Source organism: Micropterus salmoides, unplaced genomic scaffold (assembly GCF_014851395.1).
Source record: "Micropterus salmoides isolate LMB-PRFRI ecotype aquatic unplaced genomic scaffold, ASM1485139v1 Ms_hic_scaffold_6, whole genome shotgun sequence".
Taxonomy (NCBI): domain Eukaryota; kingdom Metazoa; phylum Chordata; class Actinopteri; order Centrarchiformes; family Centrarchidae; genus Micropterus; species Micropterus salmoides.
The window spans coordinates 39,086,400-39,110,852 of NW_024044348.1; the positions used below are offsets into that span (position 1 = coordinate 39,086,400).

Here is a 24,453-nt window from a genome sequence, read left to right on the forward strand (position 1 = left end):
AATTTAATTAACTTTAATTAAAAATAAAACAAGAAATAAGAAATAAACATGGAATGCCATCAAATGTTTGCAATTTTTGCTTTAGCTTACTGTTTCAGCACTAAAATAAGTAAAGAAGATGTAAGTAGGCAGATTAAAATCAGGTTTTAAAAAACATCTTTCAAAAAGACAAACCCTAATACCACCCCCCACTGAGAACCAATACCAGAGAATAACACAAATTCAATTAGAATGGATGTACCAATTATTTCAATCTTTGAACTGCCTTTTAGGGGACGCATTAAAGACACAAACTTAGACAGATCATTTCCCTTTGTTTATTTGGGCAATAGCAAATCTTACCAAAGAGCACAAAATTATATCTAATGTTAAAAATATACTTACATACTCTAAATGGCATGGCATATTTGAAATTGTTTTAAAAACTACCATCACATATTTTAACAAAGCATTGCACAAAGAATAGGGGAAATTCATGATTCAGATTGTGAGAAACAGACAAACACATATCCCTCTAAAAAAATAATGTAAAATTGAATTGTAACAGAGGTTAGGGATAGCCAAAAGGGCTGCTACACGCTCTTTGTTCTGTGCTATGTACAATATCAGTATGAAAAACTAATTATTAATAACAAAACTGTAATCAGTCTATGTAGAGAAGCAGTTGTTCATTTCACTTTAATCACATAATTAGTCTGAAAACATTAATTTCAGAAAACTCCTGAGCTATGTTGGTGCATCTTTCCTCTTCAACAATAAACACCATATGCTGTAGTAAAATAATAATAAAGTATGTCCCTCATGTAAACTGCTAGAAGAATATGTTATATTATATGAAATATGAAAATAGGAGCAAAAACCTCTTAAATCCACAAAATAAACTATTAAAACAACTGTGTAATTTGGTATTAACACTTGTTAGTACTTTTGTGTATGTTCTTTATATTGACAGTACTGCTTTGTCATTATATTATTAATTCTGAAAGTCACTTTCAAGTAATTAGTCTTGAAAATGTCCAATATTTCATATATAACAAAAAAATAAACAATGCACATTAGAACATTAAGCATTACTTTCAGCTGCAGAGAAAGTTAAACTAGAAATAATTGCACTTGTTAATTATAAGTGACCAGCTGCATGTGCTGCACAACTAACTCCAAAATGTGAGACTTCTGTCATTTTGCCAAAAGTCCAATAATTGACCGTTTGCTAAAACCTGACTCCCTTACCTAACGTTTCAGCGCCTGTCAGACTTCCTATTCTCACTCAGCACTTACGCAGTTTGCAGTGATACCTGTATTGATTTTATCATTTGGAATTCTTAGTCATTTTTGAACCAGTGGGGTTTTGCTTTCAGACAGAGGAAGACAAAAGTAGCTTCTTATTTTTAGCCGTATACTGTCAATTTACCCTCTGAATTGTCAACAGTTTATTAGCTTAACAGGCTAATGTTAGGTCCATGATTTCATCAAAAACACTCTCTCGGATTAAGCTGTAAGAATCTTTAAGCTTAAAGGATGTATTTGGCAAACGGAACACTGTCTCTGGGTAACGTTGGCGGGGGTTGCTGGAGTGTAAACTTTACCATTTCCAATGAAGAGCAGGACAGAGCCGCTAACGTTAGCCTAAACTCTGATAGCATCCAGGACATAGTTTGGAAATATTACATGCTGGATGTGCTAGTGGTGAATGGGTCTTTGTAGCCTCTAACCATACAAGCTACTGTGGTACAAACTACTGCAGGTAGTACGCTAGTTAGCTGGGGCTAACAAGTGGAACATACGTAAGAGCAGAAAACACACAGCTTGATCCTTTGCTTACACGTGTGTGCTCTTTCTGGATTTCTGGTTTTGGTAACAACAAAAAAAGACGCCAATATATGTATGTGGTTTACAAACTCTTTGTATACCCAATGTCACATTTACTTCAGCCTCATGCAAACTGTACTGTATGTGGAGAAATACCAAATCTTGACAGGTCAGCTGTTGCTAAGCTATGACTGGACAATCACTGTTCAGGAGAGAGGTTTAGCGACTGGTCATTCCAAGTCAATCTGCTATGAGTGACATTCACCAGCTCTTCCTGTTGCTTGAGTTCTTTGCAAGTTTAAGTTTCTTTATCTCCCTGAGGACATGATCTGCCTTCTTCAGCTTCTCCATAGCCTTGGCCAGCAGATCCTCTGGCATGCCCTCCCTGTCACTTCCCCTCTGGGCCTGGGACACTCTGCTCAGGAGCTCACTTGTCTTTTCCATCTCCAGAGCCACTTCAGCTTCAAGTTTCATGACATCATCGCTAGGAGCACTGTCCCTTCCAGTCACAGCTCTGGTATGCTTACTCACGTGAATACAGACTGAAGAGTCAGACAGCAGATCTCCAATGGACGATGACCTGACCTTGGTTGTGGGTTTGAGAGGAGGAGTGGGCCCTGAACACTGACCGGCAAAGACCTTTGATCTAACCTGAGGCTTGGTTGCAGCGGGTGTCGGCCTTAAAGGAACAGAGACCTGAATGTCATCCTCGCTGGTGTCCAACGCTTCCAGAGCAGTGTTGCTTCCTCTCAGCGCAGCTGTGGAAGCCGCCAGTGCGTCTTCAGTCACAGAGCCTTCGCTGTCATCGTCTGAGTGCTGACCGCTGTCGACAGATTTCTCCTCTGCCTTTTTTTTTTTCTCCCCGGGCAAGTGACAGAGCAGTGGACTGAGGCTGAGGCTGTCAGTGGCCGGGTCATTCAAAGAGACAACTACTGTGGGGACTTCACTCTTGGATAGTGCCTCTTCTGCTTGAGAACTTGCTGAGGTATCTGTGGCTGTATGCAACAACGCAGCAGGGTGCTGTCTCTTGTTTGGCTGCGTTATATTGGTGTTATCTTCTGTGTGTTGCGTGTCGGACTGAACAGCTTGTCCTTCTGCGCTGGGACCCTCAGATTCTCTGACACTAGGTACAGCTTCTTCAGATATCGACTGGTCTGCCTCCTCTGTTTCCACAGCTGTTCCTGTCACCTCCTTCTTATTGTTTTCACCCTTCTCCTTATTCTCATCAGTTGTGCCTTGAACCTCTTGGTCCGTCTCCACAACAGGCTGGCCGGGTTTCTTCTCTTTGCATGGAGGGGTAGGAGGGTAAGAGTTTGGCCTGGACTGTGAGGCATCTACAAGGTTGCTCACTGAGCTGCTGGAGCTGGGTTTGTTAGGAGGGGTAGGTGGTGGAACTGTCTTTTTACTGGTATCAGGACTCTTTTGAGACATCTCAGCTTTGGCCTCCTCTGTAGCTTCTTCACCAGGTGAAACACAGGGTTTGGCTTCTTTAGATGGAGGCATAGGTGGCTTCACGACCTTAAACAAATTCATATTTATAGGCCATGTCATCCAAACAGAAAGACAAAACAAATATTTCTGCGTTGTATAAAATTGTTAAGCAGCATTATACAGACCTTTTTCTCTGTGCCATCATCATTATCAGGTTCATCTTCAGGTGTTGAACTGGGTTTAGCCTCTTTAGTAGGGGGCATGGGAGGTTTGATGACCTTTTTCTGGGGACTGACCTCTGGCTCACCCTGAGCCTCCCACTCAACACTTGATTGTTTCTCTGTAGCTTCGCTGGCATTGGACGGTGGCTTTGGGACTTTGACGGCCTCTTTGGGGGTCTCAGTGCCATCAACACTGGCATGATTGGTCCCATTAGGCATTACAGCATCCTCAAGGTCAAGATCCAAACGAAGGATACCATCAGACGACACAACGGCTACCTAGACAGCAAAAAAAGATAAGTTATGCAGACTTTTAATCGGTTTCAAAGCTAATGGACCCTTCTTCTATCATGTCTCAAATAAAAGCTGGTATACGAACATAAGGGCTGGTTGCTAATAAAGGTCATACTCACCACTCTGCTGGTCTGAGTTTCTCTTTTTCTACTTACATACTGTTTTCAAATGAATTGCAAACTTCTACTCTGACGGGTTTTCCCCATTTACTGGTAAGCTACTTCCAATGAAACTCAGCACTTCCTCCACAGACATTTCACATTACCAACCACCAGAAAGGGAATAGAATGAATGTGTTGACTTTTGACAACAGCGATCAAAAAACAGCAAAGTAGACGCGATTGGAATTAACTAGTGACAGTGTACAGTTTGTATTAATCACAAACAGTATTAACAGCAAATGAAAGCAGATCAGGAGAGAAAAACATTTTACTAAAATATTGTAAAATATCCTTTATATATACATTTAGGAACAATAATAATTTGGTATATTACATAGTCTTAGTGTACTTAAGAGCAACTGGTATTACAAATCTAATTCCATTCAGCTAGCTGAGTTCTGAAATCCTTAACCAAAAGAATGTGAGCTCTAAACACACCAATCCAGCATGAAATCATCAACAGAAACTATTTGGTTTAGTTTAGCAGACACTCTTATCCAGAGCAACTTACAGATAGAGCTTCTCACATTCAAACACACACACACCTCTTTCATGTGTATCCTGGTCGGTGGCCGCCGGTTACGGTTCGCTTTAGGCCTTGTTCGAGTAACATGCTCCAAGTTGCTGCTTTCATCAATCTTCACCTGTGAAAACATTTATCACGCTTTAAATGTGTATAAACAGACTGCCACTGACTGACATTAAGAGGCACACATGATCCTGTGTGGGGATTACACCGGTGTTTACCTCATCAAAGATTTTGTTCTTTGCTCGATTGATGCCATCACTCAGTGCTTTAATCCAAGCCTCCTTCTCCTCCACCGTCGGAGCTTGAAGCTTCACATCATGGACCTGTTAGTCACACAAAGCAAAGAAATTACTCATGTCATAACTACATGTTCAAAACAAGCTTGTTGATTAGCCGTAAAACAAACAGTGGGTGGGTTTTATTATACAGTCTGGTCACTTTTCAGAACTGTTTGTCTTACATTAGAATACTTAAATCTCTTACTTTGCACATCATCCATGTTTTACTTATGACTGCATTATAATTGTCCCACACAGCAGCTGGAGATGACTCTACTGCTACTCCTGGTTCAGGTGTCGAGGATACCACAACAGATACTGTGGCTGGTAAGTTTATATGTTGCAAATAGTAAATTAATTTGTCTTTGTTCACAACAAATTGATCTATGATTTCAGTTAAAATAGACTGACAACCCCCACACTACTGCTGATAGCTTTACTCTGTAGTTAACCGCTTAAGTTAACGTTAATGTTAGCTTTTACACTGACTGACTGACTGGACAAGGATGGAGAGCTTTTCAGGTAATACTGTTTGCTTCAAACCATGATGCTACTTGCTTAGAAGTTAATAAGTAAGTAAGTAATTGTTTGACATTGACGCATAATGGCTACTGAGCAATCTGTTTAACGTAACTAAACTTAGCAACTTATTAGCTTAATTATTATTGTTAAGTAGCTACAGCTGAGTAAATTTGCCTGAGACAGTTGTCATTATTAAACAGTTCACTTCCTAAAGCTTTTCAATATGCTGTTACAGTTAAAATCAAGGCACTTGCAGTGTGAAATATATATCTTTCTTAAATTTATTTCAAAATCCAGTATTGGGATTTTTGTTTAGCTCAATAAGTGACATTTACAAACATATTCAGACCCTGTATTTCAGAAAAGCCTTCCATTTATTTTTACACAAGAACCTTTTACCCCATAATGTATATAGTATTACTAATTTCCTCTTCCAACTAAGTATTTTAACTATAGTAAGTATAACTTAAAGTATCCTAACTGTGGAAAAGCAGCCACAGGTCGCCGGTTGTGAGACATAGGCTACTGTTGTTCCGTGCCTTTAAGAAAATGTTTTTTGTCGTTTTGGCATCATTCAGCCGTGCAGAGCCAGAGCTGAAGAGGGTTACCCCGGAGAAACCAAGAGACAGCCAAGTAGCTCTTCACATCCTGGTCAGACCCACTCGCTTTTTTCATACTGAACAATCACAATAGAGTACAAACTACCAACAGATACAGGAAATCTGTTTTAAAATGCGATTGTTTTAAAATGCTGAATGATGGTATCTTAACTTGCAAAACAATCATTCTTATCAAAATTTCCCTTTTTATTTTACTTCCCTTTATTAAAAATGGTGGCTCAACTCGCAAAACAACATATCCCTTTTTTTTTTACTTCACTTTATTCAGAAAATAACAAAGGCAATAGATACCAAAACACTCGGTTTAGCCTTTTATAAGGTTGCCATTAAAAGTAATATGTAGTCGCAATTATACACAGAACAAAATAACATCATCACAGCATCACTTTTGTTTTTGCCCCCATTCATCATGAGCTGAACTCAAAGACTTTCTCTATGTACATAAACGGCCTATTTTTCTCAAATATGGTTCACAAATCCGTCAAAATCTGTGTTAGTGAGCACTTCTCCTTTGTTGAGATAGTCCATCCACATCACAGGTGTGGCATATCAAGATGCTGATCAGACAGCATGGGGATTGCACAGGTGGGCCTTAGGCTGGCCACTTACACGTTATCTGAAACCAAATTTAACAGTTCATTATTAAGGTGCCCTGGAGTTTTCTTATAAACTGTTTACACTCAGTGTTTAGAAAAATGTATCTGTGTATCCTTGATGCATTTCCTTGCTTATAAAAATGTGCAAAGGCAATTTTTTGCAAAAGTTTGAAACCTGAATTGTTTAGATGGATGTTTACTAGCCATTAGTCACTGTTCTTCCCTACTATGAGCGACCCTCTCATAAAAAGAATGCTGTGTAGTGCTATTAGAAGGCAAAAATTCTACATGGATCCTTTTATTCTTTTTTTTAACCAGATAATTTATTGGAATCTTTTTGATCATCATCTAACCATTGAAGTACGCTACTATCATCAAAACCCCATTACAGGTTCTAGAGAGCCGGCTGAAATAGGTAGTTTTACAAATCAATGGTTCAGTATGTTCAGACAGAGCTCAAGTCTGGGAAGACATCAAATGCTGCAGGCAGAGCCCACTGGTGTCTGACTCACTCCTCAGACTGGTCACTGCATACAGGCTGGTGGAAAATGTGACACACATGCACAAGTGAGCAATACTGTGTGTTTGTGAAATAGTATGTATACCTCTTTCTCTGTCTCCTTCACACACACACACTCACACAGGCTATGGAACAAGCTATTACCACAACAATGCCATATTATGACCTCATAAAGTTGATTTGACAAGTCAGCAAACAGTTGCCTGTTAACATGTCAGCAGACACAAAGCAATAATTCATTATTTTTTAATGACTTTAATTTATTTGTAATGTTTATGTCCCCTATTCTCTCTTTTTTAGCTCTGTTTTTGGTCTCCACCACCTCCTGAGGAAAATATCTGGCTCTTTGGCTGCTTAATGCTCCACTGTATTTGCTAACTAGCCTCTGTGTTTGTCTGCTGGTGAGCAGGTAGTGTACAGTGGCTTTTTACAGATTTTTTTCTGAAATGCGCTGCCTGCTGCTGCTGCTCAAAACAAGCTTTATGAGAGAATTTAAGGGTCAGAAAATCAAGACAATGATGAAAGTTTCTTCAGAATTGGGTGGAAAAATCTATGTGGGTTTGTCATTTGATTTAATTCAAAATATCAATTAGTGGAACTTTAATGATTCTCACAGTAACAGGCATGCAAACTAGTCAGGGGTAAAAATGGTGAGAAGGATATGCAAGCAGAGAAATGCAGAGACAGCGTAAGAGGGGTCTGTTTTAAGCTTAAATCTTGTATAGATAACAAGAGAAAGATACCGACACACAAGGGCGTCACTTTGTGTTGAAAAGTAGTGGGGACATAAGAGCGCAGATCTGGGGTGTGATGATACACTACACAAGATGTGGCGATACACCATACTGCTGTCACAAGATCAAGATGTGATGATAATTTAACAGTACTTAATAGAAATCTTTGAGCATTAAACACTTGATTTCCTGCATTCTGATGACATTTCCTGTTCTGCCTTTCCTATATCAATTTAAATAAATGTTTTTATTTATGTATAGGGAAACAAAAAATTCAGGTGGCAGGTGACAATTCAAGTATTACAGAATCTCATGCAGTGCAGCTCTCAGGCATTCTGTGCTGCTTTCACATGTTTCTCCTGTAGATCAACTTTTCTCATATATCTTCCCTGCTGAGTCAGCACACATGCAGGCATGATTTAGTCTTCCCTCCTCTTTTGTCATGTTCACAGAGACAGAACAGAAAATTTGGCCGAATAGAAACTGTAAAAAGAAGTTGCTAAAGTCACTGACTTGAAAAAAGACCCGCCCTACTCTGCCTCTGTTTGGCTGTTGGGCATTAGGAGTGATTGGTTAGGCACAGCCAGTTGTAAAGTTCATGCTAGAGAGGAGAATACTGTAAATAATACGGGTAGGCCTAAATGTCGTCCTAGCAACAACCGCACCCCCAAAGTTTTTTGCAATTTAGTCCAGGACATACAGTATATAATCACAGAATTAGTAAACAGGCCAAAGAATGTTCAAGGTCAACTTCTGATACTTGCCACTCGTGTGTATGGTTATCCACACTGGAAAGTATAGAAATATTTTGTTAATTTCAACCTTAACACAAAAGTATTAATTAACTCTTAATCTGAACACAGGGTACATTGAGTATATCATAAGTTAATTTATTTAGCAAATGGAAACTAGGTACTGCAACAGTGAGTGGGAGCAGCAGTCTGTGGCTTGTACCTGGAGCTCAGACTTCAGCCTGTCAGGTTCAATCTGGGCACTGAAATGTCAGGTGAACTTTCAGCTGTTCTAGTAGAGATGCAAACAGGTAAGCCTGTGGCAGGTTTCCCCAGGTTTTATGTGAACGTGTAACAAAGCATTGGTTCTGATTAAACCTACCTGTGATAAATAATTTATTATAATATAATAATTACTGTTCTCTCAGTTTATTAGAGCCAATGCACAAATATTAAGGCTAACCTCAACGAGGAAGTGACAACAACTCAACAGCCCACAGCCTGATTTAAATATACTACATACTGAACATTGCGGGCACATTGCACATTACACATACACTGTCCAAAGTCTATTTCATGAGAAACACTGATGCATAGCAGATGAGTGTTCTAAGACATAAATTTACTTTTAAAATACCACACATCCTTTAAGGTGATCCTACAGATCTTTTTGCTGTACAATAACCACTGAGGCCATGTGACAATTATGTGATAATGGTTCATGCCTAGTCAAAAAGTTGCACAAATAGAGAAGAGACATAAAGTCAGTGAACTTACTCAAAAATGTCTGTCAGACAGCAATGTCTATTTAACGTTTGCTATCGTTTAACATTGGCCTTCAAAAGCTACATTATTATTTCATTGCTTATAAATTCAACTTTAAACAATTAACACATTAACACCTTTTAAGTTGTTATATATATAGTTGCCATAGTGTGAAAGTGGCAGCTGCCTGATATTTGCCAACACTTCTTTCACAACAACTTTTTTGTGACACATAATGACGATGAATAGAGGAGTGATCCTGGTAAATCTAAAATGTTTTTGCAAATGGACCACTGCTAATTGCAGCTGGTGACCATAGCAGTGGATATATGGAATATCCCACCCCGCCCCTGAGCCCACTCATCACAGCAGCTCCACCGTAGCACGTAACTAAGATGTAGAAGAATGTGGGTGGTAACATGTTCTGCATCTAACTGACTAAGATCAAGCAGATCAATCAGGTTTTATTATGAATACTATTACAGACAAACCAAATCATAATTGAAAGATTTTCCACATTGTGTATTTTGCATTTTGAGGAATACTTTTGGTGTCGTTTTCCGGTGTGTATTCAACGAGTTTTAGAGAAAAGGCCTGCAGAGAAATCCTGCTCATCATGTGGGCTTTCTAGACTGCTACAAAGAGGAAGCTCATAACTGCAAGGAACTTCACTTCTCCCATGTTTTTAATGTAAATCTGGGTAGGCCATAGGAGGTTTGCAATGGTTTCCCCAGTCCCCACCCTTTGCTTCACTTGCAACCAGGTGACAGAGAAAGAGAGAACAACAGAGAAATCAAAGCATGGTGAGTTAACCACTAAAAGCACAATATTTGTTTTTGAGAGAAACATGCTGCTACCATTCAGTTTGAAAATTAGGTTATACTAACACACCCACACAGATAACTAACCAAGGTCTAGAAGGTGATGGTAACTCATTGAAAATGACTAATCCCAACAAATGCAAAATTGACAAAGAAATCTAGCAGCAACAAGCATGTTTTGGTCTATTGTGTCAGTACATTTATTATATGACCAGACCACCGAATCAGATATAAGTAGAGTGGGGTCAGTTCTATACATATATATATAAATAACTCGTTTAATTTACTTTTCATTATTTCATTTTTTTCTACATGTGAATATTTGTATATATGTTCTTTGTGTGTGTAGCATGAAGGGACCGTGACAAATAAATGAATTTGATTCCTTGATTGATTCCTTTAAAGCTAGTAGTTGACAGAGTTGATGAGTGTCTGCAGCGGTGCTGTGTGTCAGGGTTCCTATGCAGGTTTTGAATTTGCGAAGAAGGCGTTTAAAGTTGCTCTTTAACTAAATCTTGGTATGATCTCATACTGCAGGGAAGGACAAACACAGTAGAATACATGTTTTGGTTGAGCTTTTATCATTTCACGTTACATGTGTTTCCTCTTCAGTTTTACTTCCTTCATGCCACTGAAGCTTCCCTACATTTGCAGTTGCTCCTTTGCTTTGTTACACGGTGGAAAGATATTAATAGCCTCAACGCAAACTAAAGAATTGATCCCGTTAATGTACAGAGTTAGAAACAAAGCTTTTACACTTGGACGAGAACTTGACACATGTAATGATGTAATGCAAATTAAATGTCAGTTTGGTGAGTGTGTTGCGCATACAGTTTCAGCTGAGGGAACCACAGATGAGAGCAGCTGATGTTATCGTTAAACTTAGAGCTCATTGATTCTCAACATACTTCAGAAGACACGATTCATTTCTCTATTTTTTTTAGTGCCAAAACTGATCATTTTGACAGTTATCTATAAGACTTCTTTTTCTAAGATGCCTAGATGAAAATGGGTTTCTCTGCAGGAATAATTATTACTAACACATTTTTTATCTATCTGCCTTAAGTCACACCCTCAGATAACTTGCTTGACTTAGATCTGTACACTGTCAGCCAGTGTCTTGCTTGCTCTCATCCTCCATTTGTTGAAAAAATATAACAGGATTATTGATTTCATAACCTTTGTCTAACAATGTCTACTTATGTAAAGGAGCAAATGTATTTGAGCAATCACATCCTAATTATATTAAAATACTGCCTTGCTGCATCGATTAACATGGCATATTATGTTGCATTTTACATTTGCACAAAGTTTTATTTTCATCCCTCTGCTCACCTTATTTCCAGACTTGGGCGATCGAATCAGTATCAGTCTGTGCTTCTTCTTGAAGGGGCTCTTTAAGTCATGACATTTATCATAGTTTTCTAGGTCAAGCCTCTCCAAGCAGTTCTGCAGGTCCTGCAACAAAAAGTAGGTGCAAATTATCTGCAAATCTGTCATTCCAAATAAAGGATAAAGCTGACTTTTTATTATTATCCAATCAACAAATCCTGCACGCAAGAAGAGCACAAATACCAACCTACGAGTACTGTATTGTGTTTGCAGCTGCAGTCTGATAGTTGTTTACTATGAACATTTCTGTGAAGGTATTCTCCATAGCTTTTTGTGATTTCATGACAACAGAATAAAAAATGGCATAACAACAGTTACATAACCCAGTACAGTAGTATGGTGCAAATGAGTGCTGCATGAAAAGGGAGACAGAACTTGTGGCAGAAGTGGGAGTGTACCTCATTTTCATACACCACAATCTCTGTCTTCTCCACACGGATGTAGCGGTCCTTATAGCTCGCCAACAGTCTGCCAGGGGCCTTCTTCACCCAGCCAGCCTTACCCAGGAACTTTGGCTCTTTACACTGGGCTGGGTCCTCTTTCACACCCTACAATGATACAGAGGAAGGAAATCACACTCAAAACACATGCAGTGTAGCAGAGTGCAGATTGTTATAATCACTTTCAGTTTGTTACTACGGTAACTGCTGTTACACAGGATACCTGTACTAGAGAAAAGGACACATATTGTGTCACAGGAAAGTCAATGTGTGTGACAAAGTATCGAAACAAAATTACTTACTAGTAAGTCATCAGCTTACAATATGCCATGACTTCCTATTCACATACTCGTGTTTTAAGTGTTTTCCAAATAAGAACCAGCTAAATCTTCTGAAGTTTAACAACGTAAAATATACAAATACAAGCGGTAATGATCAGGGTCCAAGCAGGTTGCAAAAAATGCCGTGAAATTAATGTGTAACTCACTTCTGCTATGTAGCAGACAATATACATTAATATAGAAGCACTTATAAAAATGGTAAACAGAAATAAACTTTATTCAGTGGAGCAGATCTGAGGATGAATTTGAGTTTAAAAGTCTGATAGCTTGGGGGAAACAGACTGTCCTTTAGTATCCTTTACATCTTTTTTCAGAGTAGAAGACCAGATGAAGATGACTTAAGAGATTGAAGTGATGAAAGAATTTTGTCTGTAAGCCAAACTGTTGTGGAGATCGTTGCAAACTTCAGTATTACACCTTGAGGTCAATGAGTGTTGTAGTGCGTGAAATTTGTTTTTAAGGTTTTTCACTTTAGCAGAGAAAATTTATAAGAAGAAATTTTTACAGGATCCAATCTTTGACTTCATATGACCTCAATGAGCACTTGAAAATTCACCAAATGCATGAATTCCCCCATTGTTGTCAAGTAGGACTGGCCCTACCTTTGTATTCTGCAAAGGTGACTGAGCCACTGATGAGATCTGGTTTCCACACACCTTCACACAAACTGAGGCAATGACATCACATTTGCCAGACTGGAGTATTTTAAAGTTTCAAGTTAAAACGCAAACAGTCAAATGTAATAACATAATAACATTCTGAAAAACACTAACTCATTTTGCTGCTTTTTGGTGTATTGCCAAATATTTTGGTGATGTTTAATCCAACACTGAGCAAAAAAGAAAATGTTTTGCATACTTGTTCAAATTATAGCAAGATATTGAATATCACAGAAGACTCAGTGTTTGATCAGTCTGAACAGCCTTAAAATACTTGATGTCTACCATCAAGAGAATGTCTGTGTTAAATTTTGGTAGCATTAGAATGAAAAATGTAGTAGTGACCCTAGATCATGCAGACACTATAGCCGTGTTTCCACCAAAAGTCTTTTCAACTTTTAGTCCTAGGATCTACTTTTTAAGGAACTGAAAGGTTCCTTCAGCACATTGTTGTGTGCGTTTCCACCGTGGTCTAAAGACCTGCAAAGATTAGGCAGATTAACCAGCTGACGAATACAAAGTGATGGACGTAATAATATAATAATAATTAATATTACTGTTATAATTAACAATTGAATTATAACCAAAATGACAATCTCTGCATAGAAGAGGTTAGTGACATATCCACTACAAATTACTGCTTCCAACCACTCCCACCTCTATAATGTGACATGGTGGTATCCTTACTAAGTCTGTGTGACCGTGGCTGAGAGAAATGTGCCTTTGTGACCATCTTAAGCCCAGAGTGAGAGAAACTCAAGTTCTGTTTACTTTGTAAAAATAGTTTGGTGCTAATGATGTTGGGCTGAGGCCTGTAAAGAACCACAGCTCGAATTTCTTATTAGACCTTATTCATTTCGAAATACATGCAGTGCCTCTGACACATCTCTTCTCACCTCAGATTGTAACACTTTTGGACAGTCCCTAGTTTTATCTTTGCTCCGCACATTAACTGCCTACATGTCCCATCACTATTTGTTCACGGATGGGTGGTAAGTGACACCAATCACTTCTGTTTACAAATCAGCCAAAAAGGGAAGTCTCAGGGTATAAAATAAAGAGCAGCAGCTGCTAGGCAACACAAAACCCATTTACTAGCTTGATGAATCTGGGAACAAACTATAAAGGAACTGAAAAAGCGTACTTTAATAATGAAAGTGGTACAGACTGTTGTGTTCCTCTGGTATGCTACATACTTTCAGAGCAATGTCAGCATACATACACATAAGGAAATGCAGTTGTTAGGGCTAAATGATCTGACCGTTAGCGACAAACAGAAGCTTTGTCTTTAATCATATAATGGAATACTACATTGATACTTTCCCCAGTGAATCACTATTTTAATCTACCTCAACTCCTATGAATCCAAGCAGACTTGTGCATTAGCTTGTGGCGTTAGCTCTGTGTACACCCAGATTCTAATTTTTCATGGAAAGTAAAACACTGCCCTGAAGTGCAGGTGTCCGCAAAATCCGCAGCCTTTGTTTCAGTTGGAGGAACTTCCACAGGATATCTTTTTTGGTGGGGGCCGTTAGGTGGGAGGTCATCTAACTGTTTTTCCACTTTCACTGTAACTGTAAGTGTGTCTCAACTTGGTAAACAGCAGTGCAGCTGCAAAGAAAGGAATGCCGAGCAGGAGAGAAAAGCCACGCCAGACTGAGAGCGAGAAGGGTTTTAACAACAAGCTACTTTGTAAAACCACTTTAAAATCAAGTGAGAGGTTATGTTCACCAAGGAAAGATAAAGCAGTCTCACTGTGCAGTCCAGAACTGCACCCTTGGGCACAGAGTGGCTTTGGCATGCCTCTGAAATAGGTGAACATGGAAAGACTTGACGGGACTAGGTGGAACACTTCAGGACAGAGTAGCGCTGACCAAACGCTTGCAACAGAGAGGTTTCCATTACTCAGGCCTCAGCTGACTACTGAGCTCTGCACTGCAATATCAGATAGTAGGTTAAGAGGATCCAAGTTTGGACTCACACAGGAAGTCTGCTCTGCAAAGAAGCATAGGCCTTTACCTAAATCTGCCCACACACGTTTGTGCAATCTATTAGCAGTCGTATCTGCGGTGTTGTGGTGAACACTGAAATGGATCAACTGTCATCTACCATTGTGCAGATTAAAACAGCGCTAATGCAAAATTATAACATGCTAAAGACATGATGTTTCACGTAAGCTGCATCAAGAGGAAGAGAAAAGAGAGCGCAGGGTTTTGTGGAAGAGGCACACCTTAGCAGACATGTGTTTCTGATGAAGTTTTAGGTCATGGAGCATCTGGCATTCATTGATTTTCACACTGACCTGCCCAGCTTGAACTCACCACAAGCCTCACTGGAGCTCACACCCTCACAAACCCCTTACTGCTTGAGCTGGGAGAAGACTGTGGGGCTGGATCAAAATATTGCTTTGCTGGTATAATTAACCTATTATCAGCTTTGAATAAACAGCTTTAAACACAACTACTGGCCAGTCAGTGTGCTCTACCACTTCTGCCTGACAATAGTTACAAAAAAGGCTATAAAAACTGAAAAGAAAAACATTGTTATTCTGAATTTCTGACTTAAACTCTGTCTAATTCAAAGATGCTCGACTCCATTGTGAAGATGTACTTTTGTGTTGGGGCTTTTTAGGCTTAATGAAGGGTAGAGAAAACGGGGAGAGAGGTGACTGATTAGAATGTACTGTACAATGCACGTAATGTATTTAGTTTAAATATATCGAGCAACAATATTGTGTATAAATGATCTGTAATTCCTTAATTTAGCCTATATTATATATTACATATATTTCAAAAGTGGCAGACTGAGCCACAGTGGCAACCGCGTTAATTGCAGACCACGTGCCTAACAATAGGATAAATGCACTGACATAAATATAAATTCTGTTCTCTATTTTACTCATCATCGTCATATGGCATACTGCCAGCGTGGAAATTCGTACAAATAGCTATTAAAAAGACACCTCAGTGCTTCCTTTCACTTGAAGACTGGATAAACTTTCCATTTGTATCTTTTTAACTAAATCCAGAATGGTACTGAATTTACTGGCTAAAACTGACCACATCAATCATTAAACTCATCTGGACCTGCAGAACTTGGTGGATAAATTTCAGTTTGTTAATTTGTTCACATTATAGGCCTAAAAAGTAACCTCATCTGATGGAGGTGCAAGATTTTAGCGCTGGTGCTTCTCTGTCTTTTCACAGATCGAAGTCTATTTTTATAATGCTGCCATGACCATACCCCCCCAACCATGACTCACCCAATTCATGTACAGTCAAACAAAGTGCAATGATAAGAAATTCTCTTAACAAGCCACAAAACAGCCAAAACAACGCTTCAGCTCACATATGGTGACAGCTGGACAAGCATTTTAACAGAAATTTAGAATTGCAGCCATTTAAATTGGCTGAGATTGACCAAGCTAGTAAAGCTCATAGTGTGAAGTCATGATTGCATTAGTAGGCAAAAGTTGTTTCGTTCATGCTTCACAATCACTGGCACAGTCACCAGCTGTGTAGCTATCAGCTGATCTCCAGCACCTCAGCCACCTCATCATGTGCCATATTTTTAGTATTGTTTACTAAGACGTAAAGTGGAAGTAGGCAATTTTGGAGAAACTAGGAAGAGACAGCAAAGTTTTTAAAGTATCCAAATGAACCCCCCCCCCTTCTGACCTCCCTCCAAAGAAACTCCCCCAGAACACATGTTCATGCACAGTGAGTGCACAGCGGCAGGCAGACAGGCCAATCCTTTCATTTGGACCGAATGAGAAACTGACACACAAATCATGGCTGGAGTAGACGTGTACTGGATTATTGCATTCAATATTGACCCTCAATCTGAAAGTGAATTCATTTATGATGATGGTGTTTACAGCTGCAACACTAAGTCAATCAGGATAAAATGTAGATACAGTTTTCTTTTCTTTTCTTCAACTTATCATTTTCAACTAAAACGGTTAATATATTATAACTGTTTCAGCTGAAAACTCTTATGTACTTGTATGTTTGTGCACCATGACTCTTAAAAATAGTACTTAATATAGTGTAGCATCTTAGCCTAGCTATCTTTGCTGTCGACCACCAATGGCTAATATAGCAATTATGAGTGCTTGAAACTTGTTCTACTGAAATCCTTACTCTACCGACAGCGATCTACTGCTTTTTCACTTTACACGCGTACCTATTTTGAGTCATTTTGGACAAAAGCACCTGCTAAAAGTCCTAAATGTATTTTTTCAAACAAAACACCAAATATTTGTTGGTTCTGTGCATGTGCTGCTTGCTTTTATCATATATGTATATATATATATATATACACACACATATACATATATATATTAATGATCAAGCTGCCAGTTGTTCTTTGATTCATCAATCAATAATGAGAATAATCTTTAGAAGCAGACTTAACTGCGTTATTGTTTTATTCAACAGCACAATATTTAACTTCACCTCTTAGTTATTGGTGCACATAACAATTCAGTTTAGCTCAGTGGTTAGATTCTTCTTGCCGAAATGCACACTGGAGTCACAGTTATGTACCAGAATTTCATGACCATCCAAGCTGTGTAAATGCTCAAACTGTCAGTCACCTAATAGCTGTGTAGAAAAAACGGAACAGAACTTTTACTTCCTGAAATAAGTCCTCCCACTTCCCACAACTCTACTGTATATGTGTGCAGTACACTGATGGACAGAGAAAGGTCCAGATATTATGAAGAACAAAAAGTGCTTAATATTTATCAAAGACATAAGAAATAACAGCACTATTGCTATTTAATCCTAAAACAACTCCTTGTGCAGTAAGTAGAAATGGGGAAAATGTCTTCCAAGGGAACATTTTATACATATATGAAATATGTATAAAATGTTCCCTTTTGAGGACTTTCTGTCCCTACAAGGACACATATTCAAGAACAAACACTCATTCACTATTGAGGACTCTTTCTTTTCCATAATAGCACTTTCCCAGAAAGTGTCAGCGGCGCCCCAATAAGATGATGCGCACACACACATCCATTGTGTAGCAGAGGCTGGATAGCAGGGCGATTATGAGAGAGGGTTAATTGTTTTCTGCCTGACACATAATGTGGCAGTCTGTTTCCTCTTTGCTGAATGGGTCAGGCAGACACGTCACACTATGCACTCTAGGTCATTGGGATGGTGACAGAAGAATGACTCACAGAGCAGAGACAAATGATCTTCATGGAAGGGCCACAGTGGGGTTTTTTTTTGGGGGGGGGGCTAAATAAGATAAGGCAGAATGTGAAATAGAGAGGAGAATGACAAATCAAAAATGAAGACACAGATAAGAGCCAAACAGTTGTCAGAGGGCAGCCAGCCAAGTAATGGGCGGCCACAATAACACACTTTCCATACATAAACACCAAGCAACCATTTCAATTCAGCTTTATATATTGGAGTACAATATCCAAACAAAAACAGTTTCAAAACCATAAAAGTCTAATTGCATTTTGAATTCTTTTCACTTTTTATTTAATATGAACTACACACTGCAGCAGGGACACAATTTCCTGTTTTTCAAAGGTATTTAAAAAAGAGTTTTGGACATATTTATGTTGCAGTGTGGTACAATATTTACTGGAGTGCGTCATAGTCCTGCAATAACCTCATTGATAGGTCAAGTGTCATTTAACAAGCCCATGCAGCCTTGGTTATGGACCTCTTGGACAATAATCTCATTCCTACAACAACATTGAGTGTTTGTTTGATCAGAGGGATGCCAGCTGATGTCGAATGAAAAGCAAATGCAGTGCTGCACAAACATTTACTTTAAATTCCAATTCTGACACAGTGCCATCCACAAAACACATACACACCACTGAGAAATCCAAACAGTAATGGAAAGTGAAACCTCTGGAAGTCATCAGTCAGACCTCACCGTCCATGACAGTGACCTCATAATTCTTTTGTTCCTGTCTGAAGAGAAATTCTGGTAAATCACTTAAAAATCTAGAAATATGACTGGTGTATTGTTTTCTGTGGATATCCAGTGGAAACTATTTGTAACTTCTACTTATAGCTTTAATGTACATCTTCAACGAGTCACAGTTATAGTCGTCTCTGTAACTTGTGCTCTCTTCTTGCCAATACACTTATGGTGAGATGCTTGGGAGAATAAGGAAGAGTATACAGTTCTTCTAGCGTATTGTTTAAATGTAGGTTGGAGATGTTTTATGGTTTATAGCGTTCATGCTTGTACATAGTCTGGAATGGAGAGCGATTCTAGGAAATTTGGAAAGCTTTGAAATGATGGGATTCCGAAAGGAGAGCCAAATACAAATCTGATCAATGTTACACTCAAAGGGCGCGGTACTGCATGCTTGAAAATGTCTGCAAAAAGTTCTGTGCCTACTGTAGTAATATGTTATGCCTCTACTTCCTTTTTCTAAGAACTGGGCTTCCTCAAAATGTAAAATGTTCATTGAGGTGTAGTTCATCCTAGCCTGAATCAGTACATGTCATTTTATGATTTAAGGATCAAATGTGTTAGGCAGGGGCCACAACTTAAACTGCAAATGCAATTACAATAGTCTCTCTTGTGAGGAGTGTGAACACTGTACTCTAGCCCGGTTGACAACGGCACACCAAGCATCGTTCATAAATAAGCTAAATCACAATTACCTTGGCCATTATCGAAACAGGAAACGTTATTAAGCCTTTTTTAATATTATTTCTGACACATTGGCCTGTCGCCGTGGATTCGGCAAAGGCACAATCCACCAAGTATATTTTATTTGTGAAATGTCAAACCTTTAGTGTTCCCCCACCCTCTCCTGTCGAAATTTACCGTTACGGGCGTGTGTTTCCAACCTAGTGCTCAATGCTGAAATACAATTCCCATAAGTGCTAAATGGGGATTGATATAATGCCAAATTTACCAAAGGGCCCAAACGACTCAGACAAAGTGTGAATTTCAGGTTATATGGCAACATCCACGTGTAGCGCTACGATAAATGTGCAGATTTGTTAACGGAGTTCGCATCTCTCTCTCTCTCTCTCTGCTGCTGTTGGCGTTTCTTACGGAATCTCACCAACAAGTTGATGCAACAGATTGACAGGTGAGCAGGTGCATTGTGCCACGTAATGTTGACTTTGGTTAGGCGACTACAGCACACACTCTGGACTAAAATCCCAAATTAACTTCCTTCTGTCATGATGTGAGGCTGCGTGGATCACGAAAAGATCAGTTCGAGTTCGCACTCCCACCTCTCCTACGAGCCCCAACTTTCTGTTATAACTCGGTCGCGCCCTTGCAGAGTTTTTTCCTCCCGAGGTTTATAACATCACATCGTGAATGCACACATCACTAAAATAGCTCACAACTATAACGTTACGCCCCTACTTCGCAAAAACAGTTGAAAGGTAGGCCTTTTTTTACAAAAGGCGAAGCAGCAAAGCTACACAGTGGGTCTGCAGTGACTAACGTTACTCACATCTTCCATGATCAGGGACCAGAATCCGTTATGTGAGTGTCGACTGGCCAAAAAACTCACTCGACGTCGGACTTATCCTCTCCAGACAGCGTTTACTTGTCCCCTGTTGGTCTGCAGCTGACACATTTCCAACAGCACCCGTAAGTGAAGAAAATAAGGAACCATGCAGTTTATGACACCAAGGGTCGTCTCTTTTTCCTCTTTTGCCTCAGAGAGAAAAAAAGTACGAAGAAAAAAGTTTTGTTTCCGGTTGAGTCCTTTTACACTCTTGAATCGAACAGCCTGTCGAGGAGGAGCAACAGCAGCGTCTGAATGCAAGTGCATCATCCCAAGCGTCCGAATTCAAACTCAGCACCTCAGAAAAAGTGAAGGGGGAAGTTTAGGCGTGCTTTGCTTCGAGCTGTGGAATTCCTCCGCCTGATGATCACACACAAGCACAAGCAGGCTGCAAACAGTTCCATCTGCAGCATCCTTTGAGACTCACAGAGGTGTCTCATCAAAAACTGACTCTCTCCATACTTCACCAAAACTCCGGAAGGAAGGGGTTTTGTCATGGTGACATGCTGTAATTTGACTAGGTGCTTAATACTTTTTTTCAGCCTCCGTACGCCAAAAGGTGAGGACACTGGTTAATAAACGTTACTTTCTACACTTCCGGGTAGGTGTGGCGGGTTGTATGAGATGCGGGTTGTAGTTCCCTTTATGTTGCTCACAAAGCATTCATTATTTACAAAAATTATAAAATGACATACATATATTATACAGAAATAAACTAGTTTGCATGGTGCAGTGCTGAGGATGAATTTAAGAGTGTGACAGCCTGGGGGAAGAAGCTGCTCTGCAGGCACCTCACCTCAGATATCACTGATGCTCACGGGTACCAATGATCTTCTGATCAAATCAGACTGTTTTGTGAGGTTGTGGAAAGAACTATATATAAACAATTAAAAGAAAAAACTAATATTTTCTAACAAATATAGGAAATTCACCAGTCAACAAAAGAAAAGCTACACTAGGCCATTGGCAGCTAGTATGCTTGCAGCAGGTCTGCATCTGAACTGATCCCAATTTCAGCTCCACCAGTGAACCCCCCACAGGAGCTTCTACCACTTGCTTTTAAATAGGAAGCTCCTCCTACAGAAAAAACAAAATTAGTTCCATCTACTATAAAAAAAAAAGTGGACTAACGTGAAGCCACCCCTTTGCAAAAAACAGACTTAAAACTACATGTACTTACGGGAATATAAACTAGACAGTGAAAGGGTCAAAGTTCTTCGACGACAACATGGACAGCACTCAAAAACAAGTTCTCGGCTAGTTAAAGCAGCAGAGAGGAATTCTTTTTAAAATAGCTTTTTGTCATATTTGCTGAAACTGTCATTATATCCCGATAGAAGTACATGAGACAGGTAATCTGTAATGAAATCAGGTCCCACATATCTGTTCTCTAACATTTTGAGAATAAAGTCGTAATGTAGATTTTAGGAGGGGTAGCAAACACCACCACACACCGCTGGAGAGGGTAGGCAGCCTTAAGTTCATGGGAGTAGGCTACACTTAGCCAACAACCTGACCTGGACCATCAACACCAAGCCGTCATCAAAAGAGCACAGCAGCGGCTTCACCCCCTCCGGAGACTCAGGAAAGCATGTCTCCCTTCTGTACACCTCACTACCTTTTACAGTGGCACTATTGAAACCATCCTGAACTATAGTTTCTCTTCCTGGTTCAGAAGCTGTACGGCCAGCTAACAGGGTAGACAGCCAGCAAGATCATTGGTGCACCACTCCCTTACCTCAGTGAGATATACCAGCAACGCTGCATTTGCAGAGCTACCTCCATCATTAAGGACTCAAACCACACATCTTCTCCCTCCTGCCATCTGGGAGGAGGTACAGAAGCATCAGCTGCAGACCAAGCAGCATGCTGAACGTTTTTTTCCACAAGCCATGAGAATCAAAAATGGACTGCCACCCCTCCACACACACACCCCTACAGCACCTGTTATGCCGAGTTTTGCCTGCCTGCCGAGAATTGCATGCACCTCCATATACTGCTTTTAAACGCTATACTATTCTTTGTGGGGTTCATCAATGCTGATAAATGTTTTGAAGTATATATTTTATGAACGTTTAGAGTCTTTAATATTTTAATAAACTTAGTAGAAGTACCATTCCTTGAAATTCAATAAATATATGTGGTGATAGCTGCGTTTGATCAAAGTGTCTGACTGTGTATCTGAATTGTACTGATTGTTGTTTGTTTTTTTTCTTTTTATCTCCCTATATTTTAGGATTGTTGTTTTTAGCTTTGGTTTGGGTTATTTATTATTGTCCTTTTAAATGCACTACAATAGCTGATGAGAAGCAACTTTGCGTTTCTTCTGCGTAAATACCCAGGCTATCTGTCTATCTATCTGTCTGTCTGTCTGTCTGTCTGTCTGTCTGTCAGTCAGTCAGTCAGTCAGTCAGTCAGTCAGTCAGTCAATCAGTCAGTCAGTCAGTCTGTCTGTCTGTCTAATCTAATGATAAAAATGGTCATAATATTTTCTTGAAATCTACCTGCTCTGTACTCTGTTGTGCATTAGCCCACGTTAGTGCTCTGCTGATATGTCGCTTTGGCACATCTCTCAGATCAGAATTGAAATTCTCAAAACTACTTGTTCAACCTCCACATCATCTTGTCACTTGTGCACATCATAAAAGCAATTTCTCATTGTTTTGATAGCTGAACGATAAACACACATTGTGTTTATTAACAGCTGAACGAAATGTGGTTTCGTACAGCTCATGGTGCATAAACAAAATAAGAATAGACAACACAAATCACAACATACTACAGTATAACACAGCCCTCAGACTATTCACCTGATACACACAATACAATACACAGTGAGCAGTGAATAGTGAATAGTGAAATATATAATACACGCCCGTAGATGCATTAACTTACGGATGCGTGTGCGTATATTTATATATATATGGAAATATGTATATATATATAGAAAGAGAGATCGTCTATATCTGTCAATCATATTTTCTATACATGTCTATTAGACTTTTTTTTGTAAATGTCTCCTTACTGTATTGATGAAGATATCCAATGTGATGTGGATGAGAATCTGTGACCTGACAGACAGGAACATCAGCCTAAGGAGTGTTTCACATGCTTACATTTCTAACTTTGTAATTTCTTCCGTTGTGCAATGCTATGCTGTAAAACAGTCCTTTCTTCTTTATTTTTTGCATCACAATGACATGGTCTGTCAACAAATTATAGTATGGACAGTAAAAATGTAACTGTGAATCCTGCAATGTAGAACTTTATACTGTTGAGACAGATATGACATATTGAAAAAGTGCCGCCATGTGCATCAAAACCTTAGTCATAGTTTACATCAGAAAACACTTACAGAGTACACTGTTATATTGATAACATGACTAAACATTTTGACCATCTTGTTTGCAAACAATGACACAAGGACTTGTCATTCTGATGCACTGACATGTTCAATGACATAAAGATTTGCTTTTGAGAGATAGACTAAGGATTTTGAGCAGGTGATGTGCTTTCGCAGGTAATCCACTGTGTTCTGCTGTTTGCTCAATGTGTTTTGAGAAATGCACATAGTGTTGCACAAATGTTAGGGCTGATTCGAGAAATGTACCAAAGCAAGTGAGAAAAACTGTGAAAAGATTCCCTGAAACAATGAAAACCTCACTTTGTCCTCAACTCAACATGGTACAGTTCCCTCTACCTTTAAGCCCATTGGATGCGCTCACTTAATGAGCAGCTTGGCCCTATGAGCAACAGGTTGGGTGGGAGTTTATTACCAAGCATGTTGTTAATTGAAGTTAAATATAATCAATAGATACATTTGAACCTAATGTATTAATAAATTAATTTAGTGGAATTTTAATTAACAGTATGAATAAGGCTAAATATTTTATCACCACTGTATATTGAAAGCGCAGAGGTGCACAGAAATGCAGAGTCCTACTAGAAATGTTTTGTAATGTAGTTCCTCTTCAGTATTTCTTTTTAAACTCCCCCATAAATGTAATCCAAAGCGTTACATTCAAATACGTGCTGGAAAGATTTAGTATACATAAATGTCATTATTAGGC

At 39.2% G+C, this 24,453-nt stretch overlaps 1 protein-coding gene across 1 annotated transcript; it reads right to left on the reverse strand.

Moving 5' to 3' along the window:
- Positions 1-294: 294 nt before the first annotated feature.
- On the reverse strand, positions 295-20,810 carry plekho2 (pleckstrin homology domain containing, family O member 2). The gene is made up of 7 exons (XM_038701260.1): positions 20,327-20,810; positions 11,823-11,972; positions 11,368-11,490; positions 4,664-4,768; positions 4,462-4,560; positions 3,426-3,740; positions 295-3,327 (listed from the first exon to the last, which is right to left on the reverse strand). The coding sequence occupies exons 1-7, from the start codon at positions 20,333-20,335 to the stop codon at positions 2,071-2,073; spliced, it is 2,058 nt and encodes a 685-aa protein (XP_038557188.1). The 5' UTR covers positions 20,336-20,810; the 3' UTR covers positions 295-2,070.
- Between the last annotated feature and the right edge of the window lie 3,643 nt (positions 20,811-24,453).

Excerpts from the sequence above, each read along its gene's own strand:
- plekho2 (XM_038701260.1), bottom strand. Across the intron at positions 4,769-11,367 it reads CGCCCAAGTCTGGAAATAAG|GTCCATGATGTGAAGCTTCA; the intron begins GTGAGCAGAGGG and ends TGTGACTAACAG. Across the intron at positions 3,741-4,461 it reads CCAGGATACACATGAAAGAG|GTAGCCGTTGTGTCGTCTGA; the intron begins GTGTGTGTGTGT and ends TTTGCTGTCTAG.